Source organism: Rhinatrema bivittatum, chromosome 2 (assembly GCF_901001135.1).
Source record: "Rhinatrema bivittatum chromosome 2, aRhiBiv1.1, whole genome shotgun sequence".
NCBI classification, from domain to species: Eukaryota; Metazoa; Chordata; class Amphibia; order Gymnophiona; family Rhinatrematidae; genus Rhinatrema; species Rhinatrema bivittatum.
The window spans coordinates 33,373,616-33,392,170 of record NC_042616.1 but is presented as its reverse complement, the minus strand read 5'-3'; the positions used below and the strand labels follow the sequence as shown (position 1 = coordinate 33,392,170).

General features: G+C 42.2%; 1 protein-coding gene across 1 annotated transcript in view; it reads right to left on the bottom strand.

Annotated features, from left to right (window-relative positions):
- Nucleotides 1-18,555, bottom strand: part of LOC115083177 (vomeronasal type-2 receptor 1-like) — a 174,888-nt gene that overhangs the window by 65,015 nt on the left and 91,318 nt on the right. Inside the window, 1 exon segment of the mRNA XM_029586983.1 lies at nt 2,420-2,647. Within this exon segment, the coding sequence (XP_029442843.1) occupies nt 2,420-2,647 (228 nt within the window).

Genomic DNA, 18,555 nt, shown 5'->3' with positions numbered 1-18,555 from the left:
TCATAGCCTCTTCGCTGTTGTTTATTGTTCTCTTGTTACCCCCCTCCCTGTTGAATGTAATTTCTACCTTCGTTATGATGTAAACCGATATGATGTGTATTTTAATGTCGGTATAAAAAACCTGTTAAATAAATAAATAAATACAAATAATTATCCATCTATCTTACTTATTCAACTATGTGTGCTTTTCTTTACTTATCCAGCTGTGTGACTTAGCAGGATAAGTCTTCAAACAGTAGTTATCCATCTGTCTTACTTATTCACCTATTTGTGCCTTTCTTTTACTTATCCGGCTGTGTGACTTAGATGGATAAGTCTTCAAACACTAATTATCAATCTATTTTACTTATTCACCTATGTGTGCTTTTCTTTTAGATGGATGTCTCTAAACACTAGTTATACATCTGTCTTACTTATTCACCTATGTGTGCCTTTCTTTTACTTATCTGGCTGTGTGGCTTAGATGGATAAGTCTTCAAACACTAATTATCCATCTATCTTACTTATTCACCTATGCGTGCTTTTCTTTTAGATGGATGTCTCTAAACTCTAGTTATCCATCTGTCTTACTTATTCACCTATGTGTGCTTTTCTTTTACTTATCCGGCTGTGTGACTTAGCTGGATAAGTCTCTAAACACTAGTTATCCATCTGTCTTACTTATTCACCTATGTGTGCTTTTCTTTTATTTATCCAGCTGTGTGACTTAGCTGGATAAGTCTTCAAACATTAATTATCCATCTATCTTACTTATTCGCCTATGTGTGCTTTTCTTTTACTTATCGGCTGTGTGACTTAGCTGGATAAGTCTCTAAACACTAGTTATCCATCTGTCTTACTTATTCACCTATGTGTGTCTTTCTTTTACTTATTCAGCTGTGTGATTTAGCTGGATAAGTCTCTAAACACTAGTTATCCTTCTGTCTTACTTATTCACCTATGTGTGACTTTCTTTTACTTATCGGGCTGTGACACTTAGCTGGATAAGTCTTCAAATACTAATTATCCATCTATCTTACTTATTCGCCTATGTGTGCTTTTCTTTTATTTAAGTGACTTAGATGGATAAGTCTTCAAACAGTAGTTATCCATCTATCTTACTTATTCATCTATGTGTGCTTTTCTTTTACTTATCCGGCTGTGTGACTTAGCTGGATAAGTCTTCAAACACTAGTTATCCATCTAGCTTACTTATTCGCCTATGTGTGCTTTTATTTTACTTATCCGGCTGTGTGACTTAGATGGATAAGTCTTCAACAGCTTTACTAAGCCGGATAAATCTCCACAGCACTACTTAGCCAGATATTTGTTACCACTTAGCCAGGTAAATCAAAACTCATTTCGGCTATGTTTAAATTATATGCCACATATTTCCTGATACGTGTTATTTTATTGAATGTGTGTGTGCATGTGTACATGATAAAAAATATGTATACATGCGAGCATGTCTTAGCCAGATAAGAAGCATTTTAAGACTTATCTAGCTAAGTAGCGTTTTTAGGACTTAACCAGATAAATTTAGATTTCGCTACTTAACCGGCTCATTGGCAGCCACTGAATGGGACCAGATATTCAGCTGCCATCACTTAAATGGATAAGTCCCTACTTATCTGATTAAGTAGCACTGAGTATTGACTTCTTAATGTATTGAGTTATCTAATTATCAATTTACTTAAATGTTGTTACATGAGTGTACCTGTTGTGGACACCAGGTTTTGGGGGGTAATAAGTAATCCATGGTTATTAATTATTACGGTACTCTTGCACCCCTTATGGAATTGTTAATGTTTTGTTATTGTTTTATCTGAGCATGTTCTAACTTTAATGGAGTCATTCCCTGGACAGCTTTGGAACAGGCAAGATGTCTCTTTTCAGCATGCAGCCCTGGAGAAGCCAGTTCCCTGTACAGCATTCACAAGTTCCAGGGAGGCAAATGCCAACTGATTGATCTGGACTCCTCTTGTTGAGGCATGGGGCAAGCCATTTTTTTGTGAGTACCATGGGGTTTGGTGATATCTCAACAAATGAACAGCATTGTCTGACATGGATGATCAGACAGGATTAATATCAATTTTATTGAACTGTAAGAACTACCTCTTAAAGTATAATCTCCATCTGTCGTGTTAAATGTGTGCAAGGAAATCAGTGAGATGGTTGGACTCAGCTGGAATGAATCCTGTGCTTTTATTTTGGAGTCGCACGAGAGCATGGAGAGGGGATGGACCGGGGTGGAAGGTTCACTCAAAGCCTAACTATCTGAGAAATCCTGCTGATTATGGGAGATAGTGTCGTGCAGGTTATCCAATGGTATCCCCATACCCTCCCATGAAGGCACATGGCATCAATCCCAGGCCTGGATCCGGTTTTGCTGGAAGCCCAAACAGGAGAAGGAAGAACTGCCGGGCATTTTGATTCTCACCTGAGAGTCTCTGCTGTTCCACATGATAGAACTCATGTTGATCCTGACCTCTTTACCTCTGGGTGCCCAGAGATCAAAATTACCAACTTTCACAAGCTTGAATGTGTAATTGTGGGATATCTGTAAATTAGTTACATTAAAAAAGGCAGGAACGTCTCCATTTTCATCAAAGAATATGTTTTCACCTGTCTTGGTCGTAAAATTGATGTTTTTCAAATAATGCAGAACCTGAAAATGGGAGATAGAAAGAAGATGTTTGCATGAAATGTAAGTGATTTAAAATGAAATTCTACTCAAAAGGAAAGCATGTGAGAATTCATGTCACATCGTGAAGCCCATAAAGGTAAATCTGCATCCTATGAGCCATAGACAGTGCATAGAAAAGGCATGGACAGGCTAAACCTCCACAAAAATAACTTGCAAACAGTGGCTGAAACAGCTGAAGAGCCCTGGCCCACGGTGACGGCACTGAAGCAAATAGCTGGGTCCCCAGCCCAACTTCCGAGACACCCCCTGAGATGCATTTAATGTGTGAGCCAACTGGACATCAGAAGCCTGTGACTTTCTAATCAAATGGGCCACATCTCTCTGGGTGATGGAGGAAGCCGGAAATTGTTTCACAAATCCAGGCACTCCCAGCAGCAGTGAGGCAGGTGGCAGCTGGCGCCTTTAGAACCACGGGACAGGCATGGCACCCCAGACACTGTGTGGCCACTTTTCTCGTTCCCTCCTGCACAACATTAGGGCTCGGAAGCAAAAGAAACACAGGGGAACTCCTGGAAAAAGGCTGTGCTGATACCTGCAGTGCCAGTCAGCTCAGCCTTCCAAAATAAAAGATTTACGCAGCACCTACCTTCAAATTTTATCTCATGAAATTCAAAAATACCTTCAATCACAAACAGCCCAAATTGGGAAAAAAAGGACCCTTATTTGCTTTGCAAATATTACACAGATAGGGGTAGATTTTAAAAGGGTGCGCGCGGGCATACATGTACATCCAATTTTATAACTTGTGCACGCAGGCGTGCGTAAGTTATAAAATCAGGGGTCAGCGCGCGCAAGGGCGTGCACAATGTGTACCTTGCGCGCGCCAAGCCACACTGCCTTACCCCGTTCCCCCCCAGCCTGACCTTCCCACCTCTTCCCCTAACTTTTCCCCCCCTAACCCTACTCTAACCCCACCCAAAAGTTTTATCTTATCTTTTGAACCTGCTGGCAGCTTGCCGGCATATGATCCTTCGACACAATGGCAATGACCGCTGTGTTGGAGGCCTCTGGCCCCGCCCCCGGACCACCCCTTTAGTAAAGCCCTGAGACCTACACGCCTCCCGGGGATTTATGTGCGTCGCCGGGCCTTTTTAAAATAGGCCCGGCGTGTGTAACCTTCTAGATTTATGTGCGTACGGCTTTTAAAATCCGGCCCATAGTGACTCATATCTTTTCATCATAGGTCCCTTCATTACACATTCTAAATATAAATTTTAAAATATTTTTTCCAATGTATTATAAAGGGTTCTATGATGAAAAGTTTGAAGCACTATCTGTGAAATATTTGTAAAGCAAATAAGGTTCTTTTTATGATGGTTCCTGTTTTCACAATTTGGGCTATTTGTGGTTGAAATTATTTTTTAATTTTTCAGTATATATTTTAAAAAAATTTTTAATTACCCTTCTAAATAAAGTCACTAATGCAATGTGACAATACCATCTTAATAGCTTGTGATGTATCAAATATATTTCAAAACACTTATCTTGCTTCTTGATATCTTATATTTTTATTTATGAGCAGACTAATACCACAAAAAATATTGTTTGTTTGTTTATTTAAAAACTTTTCTATACCGTCACTAAGTTATATACCATCGCAATGGTTTACAAATAGGCACATAGGCTAAGGTAAGTAAATGTAGGATATCGTACATTCTAACAGGTGCCAATAAAGTTCAGTTACAATTTCATAAATAAAATCATTATTTGAGTATTGTTGGTCAAGTCCGGGTATATTATTGAGTTACTATCTCTTTGAGATATTACTTCTTAAATGTAGGATTGAGTAAATTCATTCTCATCTGCATTACCCTGTACTTTCATTCTCTACCCTCCATACTCTTTAGTGAAGGCTTTTTTAAAGAGCCATGTTTTTAAATTTTTCTTAAAAGTTTTGAAATTACTCTGTAATCTGAGTTCAGGGGGCATCGTGTTCCATAGTATGGGCCCAGCCAATGATAAAGCCCTTTCTCATTGGTTTTTATGGGACTTTTATCAGGGGCATAGGGTGACTGCTGAGTTGGTGGTGCCTCACAACATTTCCTGCTGCCATGTGACTGACCCTCTGAGCTGAGTCCCCTGCCTGACATCATCAACAAAGGCCAGGCCCAAAATGTTCTCTTTGATGCTCTTAACACACCTGACATCGAGCCAGTCTTTGATGACCATGTTAAACTAGGAGAGGCAATTCAGTGATAGGAGCCTTAAGCAGGAGCAGAGCTCTAAATTAACAGTAACTGGAGTTGGCAATCAGGGGAGGCTCTGGGCAATCTGCTGCCTGAGATAAGGGATGAGCTGCCTCTCACCACCACCACCCCAAGCCAAGGCACCCAAAAGGAATACACTCTCCACGATATAGGCATTATTTACAAAAAAAAAATTTCAAATTATGGTGTGATCTCAGTAACAGTTACACAAACACCTTTCACTACCAGAAATTTTGTGAAGTAAAAATAGAATCCTGCAAAAAAGACACTCAGAATCTGTATAGCAAACCTTACATACCATAATGCACTAACTGTCAGCATTCAAACTGAAGCAACTGTACTTGGAAAGGGGCAGTACTGTAAATATTACTATGGGTCCTAGAACACCAATACTCCTCCTGTTAGAAAATCAGAATAAGTCAGACTCTTCACGCTAGCAGAATCCCTCACCCCATGTGATTCAGATATCTGTTGTTAGAACTACATGGGGCCACACAGTTCTATCAGCAGATATTTGAACCAGGCGGGGTTCCATAGATATAAATTCCTGCAGTTCAAACAGGGAATGTTTCTTTTTTTTCAAATATATCTTTATTGAATTTTTCCACAAACGTGAGAAAAAAAACAGGAAAAATAAATATGTATCACGCAACCATTACAATAGGAAATAAATTATAAAATCACATTGGGGCCGATGCAATACAGTGCGCTCATCCGAGCACACTGTATAACTCGCAGTTGGACGCGTCATTTGCATGTGATGAGCGCTATTAATTTCACTCTGCATTAGACGCTGGTTGTATAGGCACAAACTAATCCCCTTATGGAAGAAGATTATACATATGGCAAAGACTATTGCCTTTTCGGAACTATTACCTGTTCATGGAAAGGGAAAAGATAGGCTATGCCATATAGATAATTTTAATTCCTTGCTCAAAACCTGGTGTAAGGAAATTGTTTTTGGATACATTGCAGGCTGGGGTTGTGTATGGAGCAATACAAGGTTATATGATTAGGATGGCCTACATTTGTCTATGGCAGGAAAGAGGATACTAAGTGAAAAAATCAGATCCTCATTATCAGGCATTTAAACTAGAGAGCAGGGGAGACAGGAAGTGGACAGTGAAATTGACATGTCAGCCCCAAGCAAAACTGGAAGAGGGAATAAAAAGTAACAAAATCAATCAGTTCAAAAATGCAGAAAAGGTGACTAGAAAGAGCAACTGGAAAGCTGTGACCACAAATGCTCATAGTATGAACAATAAAATACCAGACCTGCAGGCCCTAATGGTGGAGGTGGATTTGGACATTGTTTCTGTAACGGAGACATGGTTCACGGATTCTCATGATTGGGATACAGCCACCTCTGGCTATAACATACTAAGGAAGGACGGAGAGGACAGAAAAGGGGAGGAGTAGCGCTTTATGTGAAAAACAATATCCAAGTAACCGAATTGTAAGGGATGCAGGGTAGAGAAGAAGCTTTATGGACCATCCTAAAAAAAGAAGATGCTGCTTCCATTTTACTGGTATGATCTACAGGCCACTGATTCAAACTGAAGAACTGGATAGAGATCTGATCGAAGACATTCAAAAAGTGGGAAAGAAGGGAGAAGTGTTGCTAGTTGGAGATTTTAATCTGCTGGATATAGATTGGAGTATCCCTTCTGCAGAATCTATGAGAAGTAGAAAGATAGTGAATGATCTTCAAGGGGCTTTGCTCAAACAAATGGTAATGAAACCCACGAGAGAAGGTGTAATACTCAATCTAGGGCTCACTAATAGTGATAATGTCTCTAATGATCGGGAAGGGGCTCACCTGAGCACCAGTGATTGTCAGACGGTATGGTTTGATATCACAAATTGGATACAAAAAAGTCACATGAAGACTTGAGTTTTGAATTTCACAAACACAGTCTTTGTCAAAATGGGGACGTACCTGGAGGAAGAACTAGAAGAGTGGCAGAAAATGTGTGAGGTGGAACAACAGTGGGACAAATTGAAAGGAGCCATTATAAAGGAAACACATCTATACAAAAATAAACTAGGGTGGAGATTAGTAAAATTCTTGTGTCTTATATTGTTCTGTTCCCATATTTTGTCTGCTAGATAGATGGGGACCTACTCAGTTAGTTATATTAGCTTATACATGCCAGTAGATTTACGATTGCTACTTTGTGGAAGACTGCCCCCACAGTGTCATGTTGGAGGTGGCAGCATCAGGATATAGCTCTGGTGGAAAAGCTTACATTCTTGCTGAAGCACAACATGCATCTATATGATGCAATTTGGTCAAGATATTGGGTTTATTGTAATAAGGGGGTTAATTAAATGGTTGTCTTTTCTTTCCCATGATTGGTTACTTATAGGCCCTCTATATACATTTTGATAGATGACTAATGTCTGTTACTTACATATGTGAAATGTTGCTGTATCTGTTAGCAACTTATCTCACTGCTGTACTAGTTGTGGTTGTTTAAATGAAAAGTTAAAAAAAAGAAAAGTAAACAAACGTAAGAGGAAAAAGAACTGATTTGGTTCTCAAAGGAGGTGGCTGAAAAAATAAAGGCAAAAAGAACAGAGTTCAAGAAGTATAAAGAATCCCAAAAAAGGGAACACAAGGATGAATATCTGTTAAAATGGAGAGGAACAAAGAAAGAAATAAGGAAAGCAAAAGGTCTAGTGGAAGAAAGGATAGCCAAATAGGTAAGCAAGGTGAAAAAGCTTTTTTCAGATATATCAGCGAAAGAAGAGAGGCCAGAAGTGGTATAGTGAAATTGAAAGAAGACAAGGAGCAATGTGTGGAGAGAGATAATGAAATGTCGGATATATTAAACAAATGCTTCAATTTGGGGTTCACTAAAGAAGACCCTGGAGAAGGACCATTGCTGATTGAGAAGACCATAGATGGGGATGGGTAGATTAAACAAGGTCATGCACCCAGATGAGGTACACCCCAGGATACTGAAGGAGCTCGGAGATGTGCTGGTGGGTCCGCTGAAGGACTTGTTTAATAGATCCTTGAAAATGGGAATAGTGCCATAGGATTGGAGAAGAGCAGTGGTGATCCTGCTTCACAAGAGTGGTAGCAGAGAGGAGGTTGGAAACTGCAGCTGGTTAGTCTCACCTCGGCGCTGGGAAAATTAATGGTGATGCTGCTGAAGGAAAGGATGGTGAACTATCTACAACTGGATGGGCTGCTGGACCTGAGGCAGCATGGATTCACCAGAGGAAGGTCCTGTTTATTGATTTTTTTTGTTTGGGTGACTAGATAATTGAATTGAAGAAGAGTGCTCAACGTAATCAACTTGGATTTCAGTAAAGCTTTTGATACGGTCCCGCATAGGAGACTTGTGAATAAAATGAAAAGTTTGGGAGTGAGGGCCAATGTTGTGGCAGGGATTACAAATTGGTTGACGGATAGGAGAGAATCTGTAATGGTAAATGGAACCTACTTTGAAGAAAGAACCATGTGCCACACGGATTGGTGTTGGGACTGGTTCTGTTCAATATCTTTGTGAGCGACATTGTGGAAGGGATACATATAAAGTTTGTCTATTTGCGGATGATACTAAGAACAGAGTGGACATGCCTGAAAGAGTAGAGAAAATGAAAAATGATTTAAGAAAGCTTGAAGTGTGGTCAAAGACTTGGCAGCTAGGACTCAATGCCAAGAAGTGCAGAGTCATTCATCTGGGATGTGGTAATCCAAAAGAGCTGTATATGATGGGGGGTGAAAGACTGATGTACATGGACCAAGAGAGGGATCTTGGGGTAATAGTGTCTGGTGATCTGAAGATGATGAAGCAATGTGACAAGGCATTAGCTAAAGCCAGAAAAATTCTGGACTACATAGAGAAAGGAATAACCTGTAAGAAAAAAGCAGGTCATGATTCCCCTGTACAGGTCCTTGGTGAGGCCTCACCTGGAGTCTGCATTTGGTTCTGGAGACTGTATCACAAAAAGGATAGAGACAGGATGGAAACGTCCAGAGAAGAATGATCAAAATTGTGTGGGGTCAGTATCAGAAGACTTATGAGGAGAGGCTGAAGAATCTAAATATGTATAGCCTGGAATGAGAAAATGCAGGGGAGATATGATACAGACCTTCAGATACCTGAAATGTTTTAATGATGCACGAACTTCGAATATTTTCTGTTCAAAATAAATCAGTAGAACTAAGGGTCATGAAATGAAACTCTAATGGGGACGACTCAAAACCAATTTCAGGAAATATTTCATCTCAAAGAGGGTGGTGGATGCCTGGAATGCCCTTCCAGATGAGGTAGTGAAGAAAACAGTGAAAGAATTCAAAGGGGTATGGGATAAACACTGTGGATCCCTAAAGAGGATGGAAACCAGAGGGAATGACTCAGAACCAACATCAGGAAATATTTCTTCATGGAGAGGGTGGTGGATTCCTGCAATGCCCTTTCAGAAGAACTGGTGAAGACAAAAACAGTCAAATAATTCAATGGGGCATGGGATAAACACCAAGGATCCCTAAAAGATAGAGGATGAAAATGAAGAAAATAGTGCATGGAGGTAACTTGCTGGTGCAGCAGTTACTACTCTTACTAGAAGGTATGGGGATTACTATCCTTAACCAATAAGGTTTGATGCTTTGATGCAACTGCTACATTACTCTCCACTTCAATGGCAGGGGCAAAAAGGGAATTGGATTCAGACAGCAACCAATGAGGGCCCCAACTTTTATGATCCGGGAAACTGATAAATATGGTGATAACCTGCACCGAGTGGCAGTTACTACCTGTAATAAAAGGCATGGGATTACTACCCTTAACCAGAAAGCCTTGATTCCCTTGACACAACTGCAACATTGCTCTTTGCTTTGATGGCAGGAGGTGGGGGAGTGGGGTGGAAAGAGGTATTGGATTCAGACAACAACCAACATAGGCCCTGACTTTTACGGTCTGGGGTACTGATAGGCAGACATAAGGGAAAAAGCACAGGACTGCTTCTACAGCCAAGTCCATAAGCAAAGCACGTCAAGCAGCTCTGACTGAATTTTCAAGATAGCTCATCACCCGGTAAAAAAATGTTGCTAACAGACATTTTTTTGAGTTATCATAAGGCTTGGGGATAACTGAACCGAGTGGAAGTTGCTACTCTTAAGAGAACCATGGGGGTAACCTGCACAGCGAAGCAGATACTACCATAAGAAGCTTGTTGAGCAGACTGGATGGACCATTTTGGTCCTTTTCTGCTGTCATTACTATGTTATTATGGGGAACCAGAAAATTGGATCAAGGGAGATTACTATATGTCGTCTCCTTGGATTTCAGCAAGGCCTTTGACACAGTTCTGCATGGAAGACTCATAAATTGTGTGCCCTTGGTATGGATCTTAGAGTGACTGACTGGGTTAGAAACTGGCTGAATGGGAGTACCAACCTCTGAGGAAGGGGTTGGCACTAGCGGTGTGCCTCAGGGATCGGTCCTTGGACCAGTTGTTTTCAACATTTTTGTGAGCAACATAATGGAAGGGTTGTCAGGAAAGGTTTATTTTTTTGCCGATGATACCAAAATCTGTAACAGAGTAGACAGCCAAGAAAGGGTGGAAAACATGAGAAGGGATCTAGTGAAGCTTGAGGAATGGTTTAAGGTCTGTCAGCTAAGATTTAATGCATTTAGGATGCAAAAACTCAAGGGAAAGATATAGTATTGGAGGTGAAATTCTTCTAAGTACAAAGGAAGATCTGAGGGAAATTGTATCTGATTATTTTAATGTGGCCAAACATGTGGATAACGTGACAGTAAAAGCCAGAAAGCTTGGCTGCATAGGGAGAAGAATGGTCAGCAGAAAAAGGGAGGTGTTATTGCCCCTGTATAGGTCCATGGTGAGACCTCACTTGGAATACTGTGTACAATTATGGAAACCGCATAAACAGTATGGAGACGGTCAAGAGGATGGCTACTAAATCGGTCAAATGGTCTTCATTCTAAAGCATATGGGGATAGACTTAAAGATTTAAACATGTACAGCCTGGAAGAAAGTTGCGATAGCGGGGATAAAATAGAGACACTGAAATATCTCAAAGGTTTCCATGCATAGGAGGTGAGCCTTTTTCAATGGAAAGGAAGCTCTAGAATGTGAGGTCATACGATGAGGTTGAAAGGGGGTAGACTCAGAAGTAATCTTAGGAAATATTTCTTTACAGAGAAGGTAGTGCATGTGTGGAAAAGTCTCCCAGTGGAAGTAGTGGAGACCAAAACAGTATGGGCCAGATTTTAAAAGCCCTACGCGCATAAATCCAGAAGATTTACATGCGTAGGGGGGATTATGCGTGCCGGGCCTATTTTTAAAAAGCCCGGTGACACGCGTAAAGCCCCGGGATGCGTGTAAGTCCTGGGGCTTGCAAAAAGGGGAGGTCCGGGGGGGGCGTGGGCGTGGCCAGAGGCCATTGTTGCTATGTCAAAGGATCGTGTGCCGGCAGGCTGCCGGCGCACACAAAAGGTATGAAACTTTTAGGGGGGTTAGAGATGGGGAAGGGGAGGAAAGGTATGGGGAAGGGGTGGGAAAGTCAGGCTAGGGAGAAAGGAATGGGGGAAGGTAGCGCGGCTCGTCATGCACAAGGTGCACAATTGTGTACCCCCTTGCGCGCACCGACCTCTGATTTTATAACTTGCGCATGCAAATTATAAAATCGGGTTTTCATGTGTAAGTGCCGGGTAGTTCGCACACATGTACACCTGCGCGCACCCTTTTAAAATCTACCCCTATCTGAATTCAAGAAAGGATGGGATAAATACAGAGGATTTCTAAGAAAGTAATGAGAATTATAGTGCTAAATTAATTGAATGGATGGGCAGACTAGATGGACCACATGGTCTTTTTCTGCTGTCATGTTTTTATGTTTCTATTAAAACACATAAGAACATAAGAACATGCCATACTGGGTCAGACCAGTCCATCAAGCCCAGCATCCTGTTTCAAACAGTGGCCAATCCAGGCCATAAGAACCTGGCAAGTACCCAGCCACTGTCTCTCGCAGCAGGATCCATCACTGGTGCCTGCCCACCTAGGGTTTAGAATAAGCTCACAGGTCTTTGGTCCCCTGTAGAGAGTACCTTTGCTCCAAGGCAGTGGCTATTTTCTAAGTCAACTCAATTAATAGCAGGTAATGGACTTCTCCAAGAACTTATCCAATTCTTTTTTAAACACAACTATACTAACTGCACTAACCACATCCTCTGGCAACAAATTCCAGAGTTTGTGCATTGAGTGAAAAAGAACTTTCTCCGATTAGTTTTAAATGTGCCACACGCTAACTTCATGGAGTGCCCCAAAGACTTTCTATTATCCGAAAGAGTAAATAACCAATTCACTTCTACCTGTTCTAGACCTCTCATGATTTTAAACACCTCTATCATATCCCCCCTCAGCTGTCTCTTCTCCAAGCTGAAAAGTCCTAACCTCTTTAGTCTTTCCTCATAAGGGAGCTGTTCCATTCCCCTTATCATTTTGGTAGCCCTTCTCTGTACCTTCTCCATCACAATTATATCTTTTTTGAGATTCGGCGACCAGAATTGTACACAGTATTCAAGGTGCAGTCTCATCATGGAGCGATACAGAGGCATTATGACATTTTCTGTTTTATTCACCATTCCCTTTCTAATAATTCTCAACATTCTGTTTGCTTTTTTGACTGCCGCAGCACACTGAACCAACGATTTCAATGTGTTATCCACTATGACGCCTAGATCTCTTTCTTGGGTTGTAGCACCTAATATGGAACCTAACATTGTGTAATTATAGCATGGGTTATTTTTCCCTATAGGCATCACCTTGCACTTATCCACATTATATTTCATCTGCCATTTTGATGCCCAATTTTCCAGTCTCACAAGGTCTTCCTGCAATTTATCACAATCTGCTTGTGATTTAACTACTCTGAACAATTTTGTATCATCTGCAAATTTGATTATCTCCCTCGTCATATTTCTTTCCAGATCATTTATAAATATATTGAAAAGTAAAGGTCCCAATACAGATCCCTGAGGCACTCCACTGCCCACTCCCTTCCACTGAGAAAATTGTCCATTTAATCCTACTCTCTGTTTCCTGTCTTTTAGCCAGTTTGTAATCCACGAAAGGCCATCGCCACCTATCCCATGACTTTTTACTTTTCCTAGAAGCCTCTCATGAGGAACATTGTCAAACGCCTTCTGAAAATCCAAGTACAGTACATCTACCGGTTCACCTTTATCCACATGTTTATTAACTCCTTCAAAAAAGTGAAGCAGATTTGTGAGGTAAGACTTGTCTTGGGTAAAGCCATGCTGACTTTGTTCCATTAAAACATGTCTTTCTATATGTTCTGTGACTTTGATGTTTAGAACACTTTCCACTATTTTTCCTGGCACTGAAGTCAGGCTAACAGACTGTAGTTTCCCGGATCGACCCTGGAGCCCTTTTTAAATATTGGGGTTACATTTGCTTCTTCCAGTCTTCAGGTACAATGGATGATTTTAATGAAAGATTACAAAGTTTTACTAATAGGTCTGAAATTTCATTTTTTTAGTTCCTTCAGAACTCTGGGGTGTATACCATCCGGTCCAGGTGATTTACTACTCTTCAGTTTGTCAATCAGGTCTACCATATCTTCTAAGTTCACTGTGATTTGGTTCAGTCCATCTGAATCATTACCCATGAAAACCTTCTTCAGTACTGGTACCTCACCAACATCCTCTTCAGTAAACACTGAAGCAAAGAAATCATTTAATCTTTCCGCGATGGCCTTATCTTCTCTAAGTGCCCCTATAACTCCTCGATCATCTAACGGTCCAACTGACTCCCTCACAGGCTTTCTGCTTCAGATATATTTTTAAAAGTTTTTACTGTGAGTTTTTGCCTCTACAGCCAACTCCTTTTCAAATTCTCTTTTGGCCGGTCTTATCAATGTCTTACATTTAACTTTTCAACGTTTATGCATTAACCATGCCGGTATTCGTATTGCCTTCTTTCCACCTTTCTTAATGTGTGGAATATATCTGGACTGTGCTGCTAGGATGGTATTTTTTTTAACAATGACCAAGCCTCTTGCACACTTTTTACTTTTGTAGCTGCTCCTTTCAGTTTTTTTCTAACAATTTTTCTCATTTTATCAAAGTTTCCCTTTTGAAAGTTTAGCATGAGAGCCATGGATTTGCTTACTGTCCCCCTTCCAGTCATTAAATCAAATTTGATCATATTATGATCACTATTGCCAAGCAGCCCCACCACCGTTACCTCTCTCACCAAATCCTGTGCTCCACTGAGAATTAGATCTAACATTGCTCCCTCTCTCGTCGGTTCCTGAACCAATTGCTTCATAAAGCTATCATTTATTCCATCCAGGAACTTTATCTCTCTAGCGTGTCCCGATGATACATTTACCCAGTCAATATTGGGGTAATTGAAGTCTCCCATTATTACCGCACTACCAATTTGGTTAGCTTCCCTAATTTCTCCTAGCATTTCACTGTCCGTCTCACCATCTTGACCAGGTGGATGGTAGTATATTTCTATCACTGTTGCGAGCGCGTCCACCACGCCGCTGTACGAACCGAGGGCTTGAAGGCCTTCGGGTTCTGCTATGAGCGCGAGGAGCGTGGTCTCCTCTAAAGCAGGTGGGGAGAGCCCTTGTGCCATGACGAGAATCAGGGAGGAGCCCCAAGCCACACCGTGGGAGGTGAGCTGGTGCGAGTATGGAGAACCAGGCGAGGCATAGCTGAAGCAAGGACTAGAGAACAAGGTCTGACCTGCACGCCCACGACAACCAACAACGCAATGTTGATTGATGAACGGTCCTCCAACTGTTCCAAGCCCTTTCGGACCTGCCGCTGGGTAACGGCATTGGGCAGCAGGCTGGACAGAGGACGAGGGCAGACAGAGTCCTTGGAACACAGAAGACATCACAGACGAAGGCTGCAGCGGGGACATCATAGACGAGGGCTGAAGCGAAGACATCAAAGATGAGAGCTGGGAAGGAAGAACATTGGCACTGTCCCTCAGGGCGCCCTACTCAGCCCACCGACACGGGCGGACCCAATGGGCTGGTCGCGGACCACCCTGTCCCACTGGGCGCCCTACACAGCCCAGGAAGGCTGGTCGCGGACCATCCTGAGAATGGGACAAGCACAGGGAAGAAGCGGGTTGCTGTACTCCTGGCAGTCTGAAGCAGGTTACTGCACTCCTGGCAGTCTGAAGTGAGCTGGAACATCAGGAACTGGAACAGGAACAAACATCTAGGAACATCTGGAACCAACATCAAGGCAAAAGGCAAGACACAGGACAGGGAGCCATCAAGACAAGCGAAGACCACGGATGACCTGGCTCAATGAAGAAGCACAGACGACTGTGAGACTCAATCCGAAGGCAAACAGGAACTGAAGTGAAAGTCCTTTTATACTGCTGTATGCAGGCAACTCCCTGGGAGGAGTTCACCTGGACCGCCCCTCACTGGCCCTATAACTGAGGAGGAGTGCTGCGGGCCGGCCCCTAGGAAGAAGGGCGTGGCCGAACCAGGAAGTCCAAGCAAAGCCAAGCAAGCCACAGGCAGGCCTCAAGAACAGCGAGGCCTCCCAGACCCTGGAGCAAGTCCTGGATAGTTCGCAGGCAAGGCCCAGGCTTCGGAGCGGCCTCCAGAAGAGAAGGTAAGATGCCTCCTGTGGTGCAGCAACAGGAGGGATCGCAACAATCACTATATTCTTCCCCAACACACAAGGGATTTCTACCCATAAAGATTCAATTGTGTATTTAGTCTCATGCAGGATGTTTATCCTGTTGGATTCTATGTTATCCCGGACATAAAGCGCCACACCGCCTCCCGGGTGCTCCTCTCTGTCATTGCGATATAATTTGTACCCCGGTATAGCACTGTCCCATTGGTTGTCCTCCTTCCACCATATCTCTGAGATGCCAATTAAATCTATGTCATCATTCACTACTATAAATTTTAATTCTCCCATTCTTATTTCTTAGACTTCTGGCATTAGCATACAAACATTTCAAAGTTTGTTTTTTGTTTGTATTTTCATTCTGCTTTTTAATTGATAGGGATAAGTTAGAATTTTTTAGCTCAGGTGAGTTTTTAGTTACAGGCACTTGGACTACTTTTCTTATTATAGGAACCTCACTGTTGGGATGCCCTATATTCTAATGCATCATTAGTATCCTTTGAAGATACCTCTCTCCAAACCATGCGCTGCTGAGAGTCTGTTGGCTTTCCCCCTTGTTCTAGTTTAAAAGCGGCTCTATCTCCTTTTTAAAGGTTAGCGCCAGCAGTCTGGTTCCACCCTGGTTAAACTGGAGCCCATCTGTTCGGAAGAGACTCCCCCTTCCCCAAAAGGTTCCCCAGTTCCTAACAAAACTGAATCCCTCTTCCTTGCACCATCGTCTCATCCACGCATTGAGACTCCAGAGCTCTGCCTGCCTTTGGTGACCTGCGCATGTAACAGGGAGCATTTCAGAGAATGCTACCCTGGAGGTTCTGGATTTAAGCTTTCTACCTAAGAGCCTAAATTTGGCTTCCAGAACCTCCCTCCCTATGTCGTTGGTACCCACATGTACCACGACAGCCGGCTCCTCTCCAGCACTGTCTAAAATCCTATCTAGGTGACGCGTGAGGTCCGCCACCTTCGCACCAGGTAGGCATGTTACCAGGCGATCCTCACGCCCACCAGCCCACCACGTTTTTGCTGACTGGACAGATCAGGAAGATGCCTTCTCTACAGCCCACCTAAGATCTCTGAGATCTTTCTAGCCTGCTGAATGCTACATAACCTGGCCAAAACCAGGTGCATGCCTCTTCCAGAAGGACTGCAAGATAATCAGAAGGAGCAACTGACTCAAATGCAATTGTATGAGATACATCGCATGAGGCACAGACAGGCTATACAAGAAAGAAGCACTCTGATATAAAGACATTTTAGAAGGCAAATGTGTATTTATTAACAATTATCCCTTGGATAAGCAGTGGATTTCTGCAAGTCCACTTTAATAATGGTTTATGGACTTTTCCTCCAGGACCTTATCCAAACCTTTTTTAAAAGTAGCTACATTGATGCTTTCACCATAACCTCTGAGAACGAATCCCAGAATTTAATTATATATTGAGTAAAAAAATGTTTCTCTTAATAGTTTTAAATGTATCACTTAGTAATTTCATTGTGTGTCCCCTGGTTTTTGTTCTTTTGAAAGCATAAACTGATTAAAGTGTATTCATTCCATTTCACTCATTATTTTATAGACCTCTATCATATTTCCCTGAAGAGTCTTTAGCCTTTCTTCATTGGGGAATTGTTCCATCCCCTTTATCTTTTGGTTGCCCTTTCTCTGTACCTTTTCTAATTGTGCTATATCTTTTTTGAGATGTGGTGACCAGAAGTACACAGAATTCTAAAAATGAAGTTGCAACATGGAGCAATACAGAAGCATTCTCTGTTTTATTCTCCATTCCTTTCCTAATAATTCCTAGCATTCTGTTAGCTTTTTAGGCTGCTGCTGCACACTGAGCAGAAGATTTCAACGAATTATCAACGATTTTGTCTTGATCCTTTTACTGAATGGAGATGCCTAATGTGGAACCTTAATGTGTAGCTATAATTCAGGTTACTCTTCCCTAAGTGCATCACTTTTCACTCATCCACATCAAATTTCATTTTCTATTTTCATGCACAGTCTCCCTGTTTTGCTAGATCCTCTTGCAATTTCTCACAATCCTCTTGTGGTTTAACTTTGAATAATTTTATTGTTTTCCCATTTCTAGGTCGTTTATAAATATATTAAAAAGCAGTGATCCCAGAACAGATCCCTGGGGCACTCCTCTATTCACCTTGCTGCAATGGGAAAATTTACCATTTAGCCCTACTCTTTGTTTCTATCTTTTAACCAGTTCACTATCCACAACAGGACACTGCCCCCTATCCCATGACTTTTTAATTTCCTAAGAAGTTTCTCATGAGGGACTTTCTCAAATGCTTTATCCACTCATTACCCAGAAAAAAAGAAAAGGAGGCGGTCTTTTATTTCTAGCTCTAAAATAATGTAAATTCAGATTCCATAATATCAACTCTCTCCCTCCCCTCCAAATTGCCATCTATAAATCAAGTCACCTATAAATTATGCTAATATAAGCCCCATCTGGTACCCTAGAGCATAACCCATCACCACTTATTGAAGCCATAGCAAATAACATCAATATGAACATCCCAGCAATAATTCTAGGAGATTTCAACTTACACGTTGACAAAATCCCCCCTTCCACCCCATGCCAGCTCATATTGGACACCTTGACTGCAATTGGCCTCAAACAAATACGGGCGGATTTTAAATGCCCTGCTCGCATAAATCCGCCCGGATTTACGCGAGCAGGGCCCTCGCGCGCCGGCACGCCTATTCTGCATAGGCTGCTGGCGCGTAGAGCCCCGGGACGCGCGTAAGTCCCAGGGTTTTTTTTAAGGGGGCGTGTCGGGGCGGGGCCGAATGATGCGGCGTTTCGGGGGCGGGACCAGGGCGTGGCGCCGGCCCAGGGGCGTGGTCGAGGCCTCCGGACCAGCCCCCGGGTCGAATGACGGCGCGCCAGCAGTCCACTGGCGCGCGTAGATTTACGTCTGCTTCTAGCAGGCGTAAATCAAGGGACAAAGGTAAGGGGGGGGG